Consider the following 18,241-nt stretch of genomic DNA (forward strand, 5'->3'; position numbering starts at 1 on the left):
GTTCTTCACTCTATCTATGCTTCTTATCAAGTCAACTCTCATCATCCTTCTCTCCCTTGAAAAAACTTCTAGTTCACTCAATCTATCCTCATAAGACATGCTGTCTAATCCAGGCAGCCCTAGTAAATTTCCTCTGTATCTTCTCTAAAGCTTCCAAATCCTTCCTATCATTATCCAACCAGAACTGAACACAATATGCCAAGTATGGTCAGGGTTCCCAACCTGGGATCCACAGACTGGTCCATAGCATAAATAAGGTTGGGAATCTCCGGTCTAATCAGAGTTTTATAGAGCTGCAACATCAAGTGGCTCTTGAACTCACTCCCCTAACTAATGAAAGCCAACACACCATACACCTTCTTAACCGTCCTATCAACTTACATGGCAACTTTGTGAAATCTGTGCTATGAACCAAGATCCATCTGCTCCTCCACACTGCTAAGAGTCCTGCCATTCTCCCGGTATTCTGCCTTCAAGTTCAAAAATTGACGAGTGTAAAAAAACTGACATTTTTACAAAGTAAATAAAATGACTTGCCTTGATCTGTTGACACTTGCTTCTGTGCTGCTGTGCTAACAAGTAATTTTTCATCGATAGCCACAGCCTTTTGTGGTTCCCTGGTTTCCAATGGGGCCGGGGAGTCTGTAGCTGATGATGAGATGGCTGATGGAGCTAGCTGAGTGGCCTTAGGGGGTGGAGGTGAAGGTTTTGAGGCTGTCGATACCAGCTTTGTTCTGGAGGTTGGTGCAGTGAAATATTCACTATCGATATCCAGTGGTGTAACAGTGTCAGTTAAATCAATCTCCACGATAGCAGGAGGCTGGGTAACTGATTCACCGATAATTACAGTCTCTTCTGCTGTTGTCTCACCGGGCTCATTTTCAATAATAATTGGAAATGCACTTGTCGCTAACTGTTCAGGTTTCTCAGTAGCTTTAATGTCATACTTTATCACAGAAAGACTAGAATCTGAACTAATTTCAGAAGAAGGTGCTGTTATGGTCGATGGTTTTGGTGTAGTTGATGTCACGACGACCTGAGGGGTGGTAACAATTGTTGTGGAAACGACTTTGATATGAACAGGTTCTGGCGTTTGAAAGGTTGCCGTCATTTCTTCGTGTTTGGCCACAGTTCCCTCCATTAAACCAGAACCCTCCCTCTCTTCTTCTGTGGCTGGGGAGACAATTGATTCATTGTGCAATATAGCAGAACTTGGTATTTCAATTTCAGGAGTCGTCTCCTTTATTAAGCCAGGGTGCTGGGAGCTCGCTTTCTCTGGCTCACTCTCAACCTTTTCCTGAAAATGGGGTGTTGGTGGGTATTGGGTCATCACACTGACCTCTTCAGTCATCTGTTCAAAGGGAGTCCTTATTGTTGTACTGACTTCTTGCTCTTCCTGATGGCTTACACCGGTCGAACTTTCGGCTGGTGAAGATGTATACTGGTGAACATCTGCACTGGTTCCTTCATAACCAATCTGTGTTGGTCCTTCTGGGTGAGTTTTAACCACAGTCATTGAATCAGTTAATAATGCTTCCTGAGGTGTTATTATTGTTGTAATATGATCTTCACTTTTTGCCTCGGAAGTTTCTATGGTTGCAACAATATTATACGTGTGATTTTTCTCACCAAATGCAGGTGATGGGGTCTCAAATGATACCTTATGACCATATTCAGATAAATGAATCATTTCTTCAGTCTCTTTTGTTTGAGTACTTACAACTGTGGTAGCTAGGACTGACCCAGTATCATCCATCGATTCATTCAGGGATAGCCCAAATGTTACATCTACTTCAGGTGAAAGTTCGGAACTCGGGACAGCAGTGTGCACTTCACTTTGCTCTTTCATTGGTTGAAGTGTGATATAACTAACAGATTCAGGTTGCTTTTCCTTCGCTTTACCTGTCTGACCTACGGAGGCAACCTCATTGATATATGTTGTGCCATTCTCCTGCTGCCTAGGTCGATCTGGAACAGAGTGAAATTCCGTAATCCACTGCCCTTCAGTTGAGATTGTCACTCCTGGTTTGCCTGCCTCAGGCATACTGGTCTGATACAAATCTTTCTCACTGGAAACCCCCAACGATGATGACACAGGAGCACCGGTTTCCTCCACTAATGCAGACTCCGTTGATAATGCTGGTGCCTGAACAATCTCGGTATGATTAGTAACAACGTCATCCACAATGGTGCTCTCAAGCTGATGTTTTGCTGGTGAGATTTTCACGGTACCTTCTGGCGAGATTGGTGTGTGATGCAGAGTTGATTGCTGAGGTTCAAAAGTAACTGAATGAACTGAGGATTTTTCAACAGATTTAGTTGACTCAATACGAACACCCTCAGAATCTCCACTGGATACGATCTCTGAAGAGAGGGTTTCCACTTCTGTCATATTTACCTTGCTGGTGTCTGACACTGATAGAGTTGACCCTTCACCTTCATCAATGTGCACTTGAGGTGCAGATGCCGTTGGTTTTACTGTTGAAAAGGTGGATGGCAAGGTTGCTTGTTCTATTGTCACTGCACTTACTCTTCCTGGGACAATCACTATGTCACCTGTTTCACTTTGAGATACAGTCGGTCGTGGGCCGGTTTCTGTTTCAACATGCTTGGCCTCTCCTTGTTCAGTCGTGGATGGGATTGCAGAGGTACTCACTGAATCTATCAACACAATCTTGCCGTCGGGCTCTCTTGTTGCCCCATAAATGTGGTCAAAGGGTACTGTAGGGGGCAAGTCTGTTAGAGGCTCACGTGCTCCAGACATGGCTGAGACTGGAGCTACAGGTGACGCAACAAACTTGCCATCCTCTTTAACTTCTGTTTCCTCATAGGTTTCACCCTCAATCAAAACTGATTCACCGATGCTAGCTGCCATCGCAATAGTAGCTGCCGCAGGTGTCTGGTCCTCTACTCTCGTTGTCTGAGTGCTCGCGTTTGCACATTTGATTATTATTTCCCCTGCATCAATGTCTGCCAGTTGTGCGCTGCTCGTAGGTTCATCTTTGATCTGGATGGCTCTTTCTGAGCTTGCTGCAGTGCTGGTAGTTACAGCTAATTTTAGCTCTTCTTCATCATCCGTTGTAGCCTCCATTGCAGCCGTGTAGACTGTGCTCACTTGAACTTCTCCTTCCTCTTCGGTGAGACTACTTACACTTTGAACTTCAAGCCTGGATGATGGTTTGAATGAGTCTGGGAGGGTTGGTGTTGGTTTGTGTAGTTCCTCACCATGTCCAGTAACCTGTCCTTCAGCAATAGACACTTTCATCCTGTCTTTATCAGTGGATACCCCAGCTACTGTTAATTCTACAGTGGTTTCATCTCCGGGACTTGATGTTCCACTTGGAGCTGCACTATGACCTTGAGAGGTGGTTGCTTTTCCAAACTTCACAACATCAATGGAAGTAGCATTTGGTTCTACCTTCTCGATTGTCAGATTAGCTGCAGTTTCATGAACCACCTTTGGCTCCCAAACTCTTTGCGGTATTTTCACCCTTACAGGTCTCCCTATGAAAACACACAAAAAAAAAATGCTCAGGTTGTTTTGCACACAACATGCCACCTTCAGACCAAACAAATGGTCGTCTACAAATAATAAAGACAAGAGGCTCTGCAGATGCTGGAAATCCACAGCAACACACACAAAATGCTGGAGGAACTCAGCAGGTCAGGCAGCATCTGTGGAGGGGAATAAACAGGTGACGTTTCAGGCCAAGACTCTTCATGAGGACTGGAAAGGAAAGGGGAAGAAGCCAGAATAAGGTGAGGGGATGGAAAGGAGTACAAGCTGGCAGGTAATAGGTGAAGCCAGCTGAAGGAGGTGGATAGGTGGGGGGGGGGGGGAGGGGGGGGGGATGAAGTAAGAAACTGGGAGGTGATAGGTGGAAAAGATAAAGGGTTGGAGAAGAAGGAATCTGATGGGAGAGGAGAGTGGTCAATAGGAGAAAGGAAAAAAGGAGGGGTGTGATTGATATTCACCCAACTCATGTTTTGCCAAGTTTGATTTCTAAACACAGTAACTGCCTTGTAAGATCATTACACTTGTAAGTAAACTTCCAACTATATGTTTAATGCCTGGTTGTAAAATATGAGTCAGTTTTCAGTTCTTAAAATATACTATAAATGGTAAGCAGTAATCTGCTTGAAGTTAACAAACGCAGATTTACAAACGCAAACACGAGGAAACCTGAAGATGCTGGAAATTCAAGCAACACACACAAAATGCTGGTGGAACGCAGCAGGCCAGGCAGCATCTATAGGAAGAAGTACAGTCGACGTTTCAGGCCAAGATTTACAAACAAGCTTTGTATATAAGAGAAGCTTTTCCTGTGAGAAGTAAGATGCAGCTTTCTGCACCTGGTTTATTACTGCTCAAGAGTGCAGTATAAGAAAATGAGTTATTTAATTTGGCTTCTTTCAAATTAGACAAGCTGACTAAGCTGCTTAATTCAAGCAAGATTGCAGACAAGATGGAAACAAGCATTTAGCATATCAATAACTGATCTGTTTATAATTGGAGTTTTATGTACTCGAGGTAGTTAGCTTTACAGCATTAATTGTGAACTATGTCTCCAAGATGCTTTTAGACCATTTGTGTAAAAAGGGGATATGAGGCAATGTTGTGTGTGCAGTCACACTGTTGGCAGAGAAAAGGTATAAATGTAGAGAGCAGTGCAGGCTTATTAGGAATGAGGTAAGGAACATCTAGAAATGTGAAAGAAACACAGGGGGAACTGGAATCCATTCCTCTGACTTTGGTTCCTGCAACAGACAAACTGTTCTTCTGCATCACTGGTATGGCTTTATAGTTTATAGGAACTGTGTGTTTTGAAAGTCCTTTATGCTTTGTGTTTTGGAAATGGTTTGTGTTTTAGAATTGGTTTGCAATATGGTAATGTTTAAGATAGAAATCATCTGAGTTTTAACTGTCTTTTAAGTTTGTTGCTTGGATTTAAATGTGTACAACTGAAAATAACTGAATTGTGTTTTAAACAACTTTGTTATAGCTGGAAGTATCTTTTCCTTGATAGGGAGGAGGGACCCACTGTTTCAATAGTGGCTATTGGCAGCTAAACCAGCTGTGGAGAATAAACAGGGAAGTGAACTAATCTTTGAAGATTGGGTTATTACAGTATAATCTCCCTTTAGCTGGAGTACTCATGTCTATTTATATCCGATAGGGTTTGAGATCAGAACTTCAGGGTCAGCAAACTCAATAATACCACAGGGTGGAGGTGATAGGCAGTTGAGGAGAGGAGATAAGGGGGGGGGGTGAGGCAAAATAGGGAACTGAAGTAGAGGGAAGCATAGGGGGGGGAAATTATCAGAAGTTTGAGAAATCAATGATCATGCCAACAGGTTGGAAGTTATCTAGACGGAATATAAGGTGTTGCTCCTCCAACCAGAGAGTTGCTTCATTGTGGAGGAAGAGGAGGCCATGGACCTGCTACAAATGCACAGCTGAGAGCATCTTAATGTGCTGCACTGTGGCAGACAGGAAGCCCTAAAATGGGAAGCTGAAACTGCCCAGCACATCAGCTGCACCAGCCTACCAGCCATCAAGTAGTGAGATGCTGAAGATGTTCTATAGGTCAGTTGTTGAGAGCGCCCTCTTCTTTGTGGTGGCGTGTTGGGGAGGAAGCATTAAGAAGAAGGACGCCTCACGTCTTAATAAGCTGGTAAGGAGGGCGGGCTCTGTCGTGGGCAAAGTACTGGAGAGTTTAACATCGGTAGCTGAGCGAAGGGCGCTGAGTAGGCTACGGTCAATTATGGAAAACCCTGAACATCCTCTACATAGCACCATCCAGAGACAGAGAAGCAGTTTCAGTGACAGGTTACTGTCGATGCAATGCTCCTCAGACAGGATGAAGAGGTCAATACTTCCCAATGCCATTAGGCTTTACAATTCAACTGCCAGGACTTAAGAACTTTTTTTAACTTTTTGAGTTAGTGATTTAGATGCATATCATATTATTACTGAGTTAAGTATTGTATGTAATGAGTTTTTTTTTTGCTACAACAAGTGTATGGGACATTGGAAAAAAATGTTGAATTTCCCCATGGGGATGAATAAAGTATCTATCTATCTATCTATCTATCATCAAGGACATATATACAGGGAGGTGCTAGAAGAGGGTCAGCAATATCGTAAGGATTCCACCCGCCCTGCTCAGAGACTATCTGTCCCATTCCCATCAGGGAAGAGGATATGTAGCATACATGCTGGGACCACTAGACTCAAAAAAATTTTAGTTCTCTCAAACCATCTGCTGATCAACGCTTCCACCCATGAACACTCCCACCACCAACACATCCACATCAGCCAATCTTTCAGCACCTTCATCTCCCCGTGCACGACCACTTTACGTGTACACTCCACAGCTCATACCTATCCTGACTGAACCCCTGTCCTACCGTGTTTTCATATGCTCTGTCGCTAGCTAGAAGAGTTTCTCTTGCCAAGAGTCATTATGTCACTTTACTTTCCCTGTCAGAGTCACCTTATATGTATACATTTACAATCTGTATATGCATACAGGCTAATCATGTGTATACAGTACTGTATGTGTGCAGAAGACTCTTGCACAGTACAGTACACAGCCACTCCTTTAGCTGTACATTGTACTTCACAGTATTGCTTTTATATTTAGATTTATTGTGTTTTATGCTCATTGTGTTTTTTTTTTAATCCTGCATCAGATCTGGAGTAACAACCATTTCACTCTCCTTTACACTCATGTAATGAAAAATTGCCACAAACAGTCTCGAACCAGGAATCTTGAACACAAGTTAGAGCCAAGAGTCTCTTGGCCCCTCCAAGCTCTCCGCCATTTTGAAAAAAATCGCTGCAGTACTCAACATTTCCATCTATCTTGTAACCCCAAGTCCAGGGCGAGGACTGGAGGCCCGGACAAGGCCTGTCCTGCGGTTGGAGGCCTAGCTGTGTGTGTGAGTGACTGGGTGGATGGGAAATACTTTGTTTTGCTGTAGCTATCTTGTTGTGTTTGTCATTGTTGGTGCTTGTGTTGTTCGGCTGAACAATACAAGCAACAACACACTTCACAGCATCTTTTGATAAATGTGTCATTCAAACTGCTATAGAGTCATAGAGCACAGAAACCGGCCCTTCAGGTGACCTAGTCTATGCCAAAAAACTAATGTGCCTCGTCTCATTAACTTACATCCAGACCATGGCTCTCCATACCCCTCTTTTCCAAACACTTATCCAAACTCCTCAAGTGTTGAAAGCAAACGCACATCCACCACTTCCACTGGCAGCTCATTTCACACATTCACTACCCTGTGAGTGAATTAGTTTGCCCTTCAGGTGCATTTTATTGCATGTGCCTCTCAAACTACAACCCTACGTCTCTGTCGTGAGAGATGGAAAGGGGTAGGGCCAGCCAACAGGGCTCTGGTGAAGCTGTTTGGGCCAGTCCTCTATACAGTGGATGCAGTGAATTATAGAAACATTGATGAACTCCATAGTTCATTAAGAGGATGATGAAGATAGGCTACTGAAGGCCGATGCTCCACTGGAAGCAAAGGACCCAAGTGAAGTAAGTAAGTTTATCATACGTAATGAAATGCGAAAGCTATGGCTATTGTGAAGCATGCCTCTAAATGCCAATTTTGCTTTCAAAATTACAGATTTTTACACTGACAATCATTTTTTGCATTAATGCATTATAATGAAAGCTTTCTGATTAATTATGTGATAACTTACTTTTTTTTGTATTTGTAGAAGCTCTCTTAAAGGTTTATAAAGCAGAGAGTTGGCTTATATTATTTCATATTTAAACGTTCCATTTCCTGACTTTCTAAACTGGCTCCAAAACTACTAAAAACCATAATTCAAATCAGACAAGGCTCCCTTTGGCACAGAAATTTAATTCAGGCACAAGTCAAAATGAATCACTTGGTTAAACAAATAAACATGTTGTATATTTTCCTAATATTAAATTGGGAATGACATCATAGGTAGGTGCTAAATTGAGATGACTCTCATAGTTTACTTCTGGTGTTTTGATTACGCCTCCTGAAGGGAGCTGTTATCCAAGTGTGCATTTCAGGTAACCACAGGCACAGCAGGGATATCTGTGGTTGGTTACGGCACTTCTACCGTCGAACTAATAATACAATAGCAGACATTAAAGACACAAGGGCTTTCTAGTTAATACAACATGCTTCATTTCTCCTTCATATTCAGAACAGTGGCTTAATTATAGGTTTTCAAATTAGTTCCACAATTATGTCACGTAGCTTCAACATTATTGCCAGTATGTTCCTGTCGGTTAGTTCCTCAGAGCCTGGAAACATCTGGAAACGACCTCACCACAGTGTTAACCAAAATGAAAACTTAGATGACATCATCTGGGCCACGAGGTGGCTGAGCGCACTTGTACATTCATGTTCATTGAAAGCTTGCCTGAGAGACGGCCACATGTCCACTCTTAACACTTCAGGGCTTGAGGAGAGCAGTTGTAACCACAGCAAATGTAGCTAGGGAAATCATGAGCCTGCGTGCGGTTGCAAGGCTTTCTCTCCCATTCTCCCAATCTTCACTCTGAACATCCAACCTTGGGTATACGTTCAGAAGCAGAATCAGGTTTTTGTTATCACAGACATATGATGTGAAAGTTAGACAATGAGACAGAGAGCAGAATGCGGCCATTCAGCCCATCAAGTCTACTCCACCATTCCATCGTGGCTAGTTTATTATCCCACTCAACCCTATTCTCCTTCCTTCTCTCAGAAACCTTTGACACCCTACCTAATCAAGAACCTAGTAACCTCCACTTTAAATATACCCAATGAGTTGGCTTCCACAACAAATGTGATAACGAATTGTCACAATTTCATCAACCGCTGGCTAATGAAATTCCCCTTCTCCTCTGTTCATCTCTGGTTCTAGACTCCCCTGCTATAGGAAACAAACTCCGTATGTCCACTCTATCTAGCTCTTTTAGTATTCCAGTAAATTTCAACGAGATTCCCCCCTTATTCCAGAGAGTACAGGCCCAGAGCTATCAAATGTTCCTCATACATTAACCCTGATATTCCCGGGAATTTTGTTATTTTGTGGTAGTGCAGTGCAAGGCAAAAAATCCTACAAGTTACAATAGTGTTAAAGAGAAATGGTGAGACTATGTTCATGGTTCCATGGACCATTCAGAAGGAAAAAGGCTGTTCCTAAAATGTTGAGTGTGGGTCTACAGGCTACTGTACCTCCTCCTTAATGATGGTAATGGTGAGAGGGCATGTCCTCTTCAATGATGGATCACATCTTCTTGAGATACCCCTTCCATGGACTATTATACTTCTCACTACCTCAGTAAGGCAGCAGGCACTATCAAAGTTCCCACCCATCCCAGACATTCTCTGCTCCATCTCCCAGCCCTGGCATCAGGCAGAAGATCCAAAAGCCTGAGAGTGGGCTCAGGACAGCTACTACCCCGCTGTTACAAGGCAGTTACGTAGTTCCCTGATATGATAAGATGTGCAAGACATTACTATAAATAACGTCTTATAGTAATTAGACATTAGATGTGCAAAAAGTTACTGTAAGTTGAAAAAATAAATAATAATGCGAAAGACAAGTGAAGAAATAGTGTTCATAAATGCATTGTCTATTCAGAAATCTGATGGCAGACGGGAAGAAACTATTCCTTAAGCGTTGAGTGTGTGTCTTCAGGCTCCTGTACCTCCTCCCTGATGCCAGTTACTTCCAGTCCTGCTTCTGCTACCCACTGTTACTATTACAAGCTATTGCTAACCTTGAGGCATACTGGATGCTCACAATATTTTACTGACCCTACTTTCATCCATCTCGATGAACGACTACCTACAAAGAAAACACTAAAGCAATCCATACCTTTAATCTCCAATCCCCAGAATTGAAGGTTAATTAAAAATATGAATAGCATTGTAATTTCTAACCTGTTTTATAATGAAGTGGCAGTTTGGATACCTATCAATTGTGCTAAACTATTACTGGAAATCATCAAAGCAAGGGGGCACAGAGGCAGGGTCAGAGGGGTGAAGGTCACCTTAATCACTAAAGCACATTGAGGATGCATATGTATGCAGTAACATGTCTCTCCTAATGTGGTCATTTCTAATATCTGGGCATCCCCCACCCCATGTCAATTTGCTTTACTCTTGCAGTAAAAGCTAGTTCGCAATAATCCTCAAAAGCTCTCTACAAATTATGTTCTCAATGTTATTTATTTATTGTATTTGCACAGTTTGCCCTCTTTTGCACATTGGGGGGGGTGTGAGAGTGAGAGTGAGAGTGAGAGTGAGAGTGAGAGTGAGAGAGAGAGAGAGAGAGAGAGAGAGAGAGAGAGAGAGAGAGAGAGAGAGAGAGAGAGAGAGAGAGAGAGAGAGAGAGAGAGAGAGAGAGAGAGTGAGAGAGAGAGAGAGAGAGAGAGAGAGAGAGAGAGAGAGAGTGAGAGTGAGAGAGAGAGAGAGAGAGAGTGAGAGTGAGAGAGAGAGTGAGAGTGAGAGAGAGAGAGAGAGTGAGAGTGAGAGTGAGAGTGAGAGTGAGAGAGAGAGAGAGAGAGAGGAGAGAGAGAGAGAGAAATTTTTCATTGATTCCATTGTGCTTGAACCAGAGAACACTACATCACAGAAATGGGCCCCTTGACCCATCTAGCCCATGCTGTCCCATTAATCTGCCTAGTCCCATCGACCCGTACCATGACCAAAGCTCTCCATACCCCACTCATCCACGTACTTATCGAAATTCTATTAGATGTCAAAATTGAACCTGAATTCACCCCTTCTGCCGGCAGCTTATTCCACACTCACAAACCCCTGAGTGAAATCCCCCTCATGTTCCCCTTAAACATGTCTCCTTTCACCCTTAACCCGTAATCTTTAGTTTGAGTCTTACTTTTGCATTTACCCTATCTATACCCCTCATAATTTTGTATATCTCTGTCAAATCTCCCCTCATTCTGTTACACTCTGGGGAATAAACTCCTAACCTATCTAACCTTTCCCTATAAATCAGGTCCTCAAATCCTGGCAATTTTCTCTGTACTCTTTCAATCTTATTGATATCTTTTCTGTAGGTAGGTGACCAAAACTGCACACTATACTCAAATTAGACCTCAACAACATCTCATACAACTTCTACATAACATCCCAACTCCTGTACTCAATACTTTGATTTATGACGGCAACGTGTCAAAAGCTCTGTGAATTATGGATATGTATTCACAAATCCCTCTGTTCTACTACATTCCTCGGTGCTCTACCATTCACCATTTAAATCCTAACCTAGTTTGTCCTCCCAAGTGAAACACCTCACACTTGTCTGCTTTAATTTCCAACTGCCGTTTTTCCAGCTGGTCCAGATCCCACTGCAAGATATGATAGCCTTACTCTCCCATCCACTATGCCTCATTTTGCTGACATCCGCAAATTTGCTGATCCTGCTTAATACAAGTATATTGTCATCAAGATTGTTGATGCAAGGGATAAAACTACAACAGACCCAGCACCAATCCCTGTGGCACACCACTTGGCAAAGACCTCCAGTCGGAGAGGCAACCATCCACCATTCTCTGGCTTCTCTCACAAAGTCAACTTGCTACCTCATCTTGAATGCCAGGCGACTGAACTCCCATGTAAGACCTTGTCAAAGATCTTACTAAAGATGACATAGACAACATCCGCTGCTTTGGCTTTATCAACTTTGAGTAACTTCCTTGAAAAACTATTGGATTAGTTAGACATGAGCTGCCATGCACAAAGCTATATTGACTATCCTTAATCAGCTCTCGACTATCTAAGTACTTTATCATACAAAGGTCTTAGGCACACGTATATAGCTAGGATGCCTAAGACTTTTGCACAGTACTGTATTTGTCAATGAGGATGATGCACCATCAATAACGCTCGGAGATGGGAGGCAAACGATAGGCTTTTATTAGCTGCAAGAGACCACGATTAGCAGCAAAAGAACACCACACAACATCCTGGAGACTGAGGGAGGAGCAGTGCCTCCAATCGCCTTTATACAGGGGTCTGTGGGAGGAGCCACAGGAGCAATCAGCAGAGGGGCGTGTCCAGACAGGTATATGTAGCTCACCACAGAGGAGAAAAGAGCAAGCTAGTAAATCTGGCAGGAGCAGAGGATGCCGGGAATGGCAAGAGTGGAGCACCATGGGAGGGGTGTGAGACAGGTGGCAGAGAAGGAGTGCCAGGGGTTGGTGGAGTGGGGGCATGGGGGGAGTGTGGCAAGGATGCAGACACATCCTGGCCTGAGACACCACACAAGGTCATTTGATTCCAAACAACACACAGAAAATGCTGGAGAAACTCAGCAGGCCAAGATGCAGTGGCAGATTTTCTCTTGATTCCAAAAAATTGGTTTATTGATTACAGAATGTCTCTCTGTTACTTCCTGCTCCCTCCCCTCTCCCTACCATGATTCCCCTCTTCCTGCCCCTGTTCCACTCTCAGTCCACAATAAAGACCCATATTAGAGTCTGTTATCATCACTCACGTCATGAAATGTGTTTTTTGTTGTTGCAGTAATACAGTGCAATAGATACAATTACTACAGTGCTGAGCAAAGGTCTAAGGCATGCCAGCTATACATAAGTGCCTAAGACTTTTCCAAGGGACTGTACATCCTATTCCTTTGTGAATGCCCACAAGAAAATTAATCTCAAGATTGCATATAGTGACATATAGGCACTGTGATAATAAATTTACTTTGAACTTTGAGTGATGCCTTAATTTACAATCCAGTCTTCTCCATTATTTTCCACAATAAACGTGAGATCATTGCCACTGGGCAACAAATCCAGCAATCTCCGTACATATCTCTCAAATTAATTAACTAGATTACAACACTAGGAATACTTTTAAATGGCTTATTTATTTATAGAATGTTGATATGCATGTTACTCAGTATTATACTGAATATAGCACATAATTGTAATGACTGTAGTTACCCATAAGGGTTAGTGGCTGATAAACACAAGCAATTTTGCAGATGCTGGAAATCCAGAGTAACATACACCCTTCTTCAGGACTGGACAGGAAGGGGGAAGATGCCAGAATAAAAAGGGAGGGGGAAGGGAAAGAGGATAACTGGAAGGTGAGAGGTGAAAGCCAGTTGGGTGGGAAAGGTAAAGCGCTGGAGAGTAAGGAATCTGATAGGGGGAAATGGACCAGTAGAGAGGGAAGGAAGAGGGGACCCGGGGGGAGGTGATAGGCAGGTGAGAGGAGGTAAGAGGATAGAGAGGGAATAGAAGAGGGTAGGAGGGGGGAATTATTTTTACCCAAAGGAGAAATCGATATTCATGCAATCAGGTTGGAGGCATCCTTGAAAAGACCATAGGTTGTGAGAACATTTCAATGACAGGGCAAGTGAAGTTGAGTGACGTTATCCCCTTTGGTTCAAGGACCCGATGGACAATTGCATCACGGCAACTAGAAAACTAAAATAACATTGATTACTCAGCACTTAATTAGAAAATCTGAAAACTGTAATGAACCTCATGTACAGACTGTGCTGAGCATTCAAACTGTTTGAAGTTTTGCTAAATAGGCAGCTCAAATCTGGGATTTGAGGAGATTTGGTATGTCACCAAATCCCCTTGCAAATTTCTACAGATATATCATGGAGAGCATTCTAACTGGTGGCATCACTGTCTGGCATGGAGCGGCCACTACACAAGATCAGAAAAGGGTTCAGAAAGCTATAAACTTCCCCAGCATTCATGACAGTTTCTAGACATCGCCTCAAAAAGGTGGTATTAATCATTAAGGAACTCCATCACCCAGGACATGCCCTCTTCTCATTGCAGCAATCAAGGAGGAGGTACAGACGCCTGTAGACACACACTCATTGTTTCAGGAACAGATACTTCCCCCCTCTGCAATCGTATTTCTGAGTGGACAGTGGATCCATAAACACTACCTCACTAGTGTTGCTCTTTCTGCACGACTTATTTATTTTTATATACGCATAAACTTCATATTGTAATTTATAGCTCTTATTACGATGTATTGCTGTCGCAAACCAACAACTTTCTCAACACATGCCCGTGATATTAAAACTGATTCTGATCTGTTGCATGTTTTGAATTCAACACAATAATGTCCGAACAGATCCAATCTATTTTTCTCGAGTTATAACGAGCCGTTAGAAAACGCCATTGCCAATGAGATAAATATCCGCACTGATTTTATTTATTTAGAGATCAGTATGGTAACAGACCCTTCCAATGAGCCCACACCGCCCAATTACACCCATGTGACCAATTAACCTACTGACCTGTACTTCTTTGGACATTTAATTAATTGCACGAGCCATTCTTTTAAAAATTTCAATCCACCTTCAATGAATCATTTGAATGATGCCAGTGAAATGAGAGGCCGGGTTGGGGGGGTTGCGAATAAGCTAATATCTGCCTATATAGTAACACAAGAGATTCTGCAGATTTCACAACATATGTCGATGATATTAAACCTGATTCTGACTCTGAAATGCTGGAAATCCAGAGTAATAAACTCAGGAAGGGTCTCATCCCTAAGCATCGCCTGTCTATTCCTCGCCATAGTTCCTCCAGCATTTTGTGTGTTATCAGCCTATACTTGTTATGCAGGATGGGATTAAATTTTGGTTGGATTTAGATTAGATTTATTAGTCACATGTATATTGAAACATACAGTGAAATATGTCTTTTGAGTACAACAAAACATATTCCTTTTATTTAATTATTATTTAGAAATACAACACTCAACAAGCGTCCCACCACAGCAACCCACCTACTAACCCTAAACTAAGCACAGGACAATTTACAATGACCAGTTAACCTACTAACCCAAGCATTTTTGGAGTGTGGGAGAAAGCCTACATGTTCTCTAGGAGGATGTACGAACTCCTTACAGGCGATGCCAGAATTGGACTCCGAATTCCAACATCCTGAATCATAGAAAAGTACAGCACAGAAACTGGCCCTTCGGCCCATCTAGTCCATGCTGAACCACTTAACCTGCTTACTCCCATCAACCTGCACCGGAACCATATCTGTCCATACCCCTGCCCTCCATGTACCTATCCGAACTTCTCTTAATAGATCACTATTATAAGCTGCAATAACATCACGCTAAATGGCATGTTAATACTATTTGCTCCATTTATGTGTTCTGGTGTAATTGAGATGTTACCTGTCATAGGCAGAATGTACAGAAACAATGCAAAGTCAGTGTGACTGTGGGAATATCCATCCTGGGCGTGAAAGGTCCACAAATCAGACAGAACTTGTGAGCTCATTTCCATGGAGCAGTCTGAGAACTTCTTAAACTTTCGTTTAGAGATTTTTGTTGTTAAGGACCAAGCCACCATGGAAAATCTGTTTGCACTAACTACAATCAGATGTCAGTGAGTGAACTACTTCTGGAAGAGATTTTCTGTCTTTGCTGCAGTTTAAATGTCTGGAAAATCATGTGCAGATTGCATCCGGATTTCCAGTGTTCATGAGGTGTGTGGGGATAAAGTTGCCATGAAGGCAACATAAATTGTTCCATTTAGATTGTCCTGTAGTGATTCAGAGGTCCGTCCACCTGACTGTGGAATAAAGCAAAAGTGATCATATCACTTTAAACTTTTGTGTCTTCAACCTGGTGCTGTTTCTTCTTAATAATCATAACAATATCTTAAGTCTGCAGCTGAATGAGGTCAAATTTCCTTGACATTCACATTTAAACCCTGCTCTACCCTAGACAGAGGATCCATGGAATCAGCCATTTAAACACAGAAAATGATGGAGGAACGTTGCAGGTCAGGCAGCATCCATGGGGAGAAATAAAGAATGACTGAGATCCTTCATCAGGACTTGAAAGGAAGGGGGAAAGAAGCCAAAAATAAGGAGGAGGAGTGAGGGGAAGGAATACAAGATGGCAGGTGAGAGGGGTGGTGGGTGGATGGGGAGGGAGGATGAAGTAAGAAGCTAGAAGGTGATAGGTGGAAAAAATTAAGAGCTGAAGAAGAAGGAATCTAATAGGCGACTAGAGTGGATCATGGCAGAAAGGAAAATGTCAATTGTTTATTCCTCTCAATAGATGCTGCCTAACCAGCTGAGTTCTTCCAGCAATTTTGGCACTTGTTCCACTTGCAGGTTAAGTGAAAGGATGGAAATCATTAGGGAGGGACAAATGGACAAGGGTCCAGAATACTCTGGACATTGGGAAACAGATATTTTGGATCCTGCCCTTGGCTGGGAGAGTCTACACCTCCCATGAGCAGGACAGGGCTTCACCTGGGCATTCGTAAGGACCAAGATCAGAAAGAGTTATAAAGTTCCCAAAAGGGACACAGCATTAAGGTGGAAGTCAGTTTCGCAAAGGCTTCATTGGAAGAGAACATGATGAGAGCCTACATACCCAAGGTGGGCTTTAGGAACAAATCTCCCATCTTAATCATTCAGAAGCAGAATCAGGTTTAATATCCCTAATATATGTTGTGAAATTTGTTTTATGCAGCAGCAGTATATTGCAATACTTAATCATAAACATTGTAAACTACAGAATACAGTTAAATTACATAAATAGTGCAAAAAGAAAAAACAACAAGCAGAGAGGTAGTGTTCATGGATTCATTGTCCATTCAGAAATCTGATGGAGGAAAGGAAGAAGCTGTCCTGAATTGTTGAGTGTGTGCCTTCAGGCCCCTGTACCTCCTCCTGATGGTAGCAGTGAGAAGAGGGCATGTCCTGGACTGGGAATCTTTAATGATGCATATATCTTTTAGTGGCATCACTCCTTGAAGATGTCCTGATGCTAGGGTTGAACCTCCAGAGGATGGAAAGATTAGGGATAGCGAGTTGTGGGCACGCTATGTTGGCGGAGGATGCATGGCAGCACTTGCACAATCCTCGCTGATTTGACTCCACGCAAAACTATGCATTTCACTGTATGTTTCAATGTACGTGACAAATAAAGCTAATCTTTAAAACTTCTGGTGGAATACTGAAGGGGACAAAGAAGCCCAAGTTATATCTTGGTCACTGCCCAACTTACACAAGTGAGGTTCACAAGTTATGCCAGATGCAGTTACTGGGCTGTTAATTTTATTGCTTTGCTCCATATCAACAGTCTAAACAAATTTCCACATTTCCCACAGATATAGCATAGCAGAGAGGGTTTACAGGAGATTTATCAGGACGCTGCCTAGACTAGAGAGCATGTCTTATGAGGATAGGTTGAATGCATCTTTGGAGCGAAGGAAGATGTGAAGTGACTTGATAGAGATGTACAAGATGAAAAGGGACATTGATCAAGATTTAGCCAGTGACTTTACCTTTTTTTTTTAAAAAGGTAATTAGAGGAGAGTATAGGGTGGCCAGGTGGAGATACGTCTCTGCCAAAGGAGGTGTAAGGCACTCCTTCCCTCCGCTAGCCTGCAGGTCACCCGTGGGCAAGGTGCAGTACCTGCTTAGCCCCCCAACCAGGGTCACGTGAAGCCTTGCGAGCAGTTAGTGGATGGTCGTAGGAGCAGCTGGTGCATATCACAAGTCCTGGTTATGCGACCACTGACGCCAGGCAGACAATCTCCTCCTCAGCCCCACTCCCCAGCCTCTGCCCACAACCTTTGATGATAAGACCATAAGACATGGGAGCAGAATTAGGCATCCCGCCTATCACTCTCCGTTACACATGGTGGTGAGTGCATGAAATGTGTTGCCAGGCGACAGTGCTCAGGACAGCTACATCAGAAGCACTTAAGAGACTCTTAGATAGGCACATGGATGAAAGAAAAGTCTAGGGCTGTTTAGGAGTTAGCTATGCGGGTTAGATTGATCTTAGTTTAAAAGGTCAGCACATCATAGTGGGCCGAATACCTGTATGTGCTGTACAGCTTTATGTTCTTAAACTGATTTAAAGTGTCTTCAGATGTAGTCATGAAGTAATATGATGATGCTGGCACTTTGACTCTGTGAGATATGCTGGAGTGTGGGAACATTCAGCGAGTATACACGGCACAGCTGTGTAATGCGGGATTGTTATGGCGATGGCATAAAACTGAATGCTGTAGAGTTTTTACTCATCTACACTGAGGCCACGTAAATAGCTTTTCTCGATGAGCTCTGTAGGTCAAACTCCAGCTTTTACAGCTCACTTCCAGATACAGCTGCTTTCCATTAGTTCCCCACCCCCATCCACTCTCTCCTCTCTATGGTGTCTTCTAGTAGCAGGCAGTGATGTAAGATGAGACAGA

General features: G+C 42.9%; 1 protein-coding gene across 3 annotated transcripts in view; it reads right to left on the reverse strand.

The window, feature by feature from the left end:
• Positions 1-18,241, reverse strand: part of LOC140739090 (uncharacterized) — a 209,094-nt gene that overhangs the window by 129,778 nt on the left and 61,075 nt on the right. For all 3 annotated transcript variants that reach the window (XM_073067055.1, XM_073067038.1, XM_073067047.1), the window contains exon 8: positions 538-3,504. In XM_073067055.1, the coding sequence (XP_072923156.1) occupies positions 538-3,504 (2,967 nt within the window). The remainder of the gene's footprint in view (positions 1-537; positions 3,505-18,241) is intronic.

Source organism: Hemitrygon akajei, chromosome 2 (assembly GCF_048418815.1).
Source record: "Hemitrygon akajei chromosome 2, sHemAka1.3, whole genome shotgun sequence".
In the NCBI taxonomy this organism is placed as follows: domain Eukaryota; kingdom Metazoa; phylum Chordata; class Chondrichthyes; order Myliobatiformes; family Dasyatidae; genus Hemitrygon; species Hemitrygon akajei.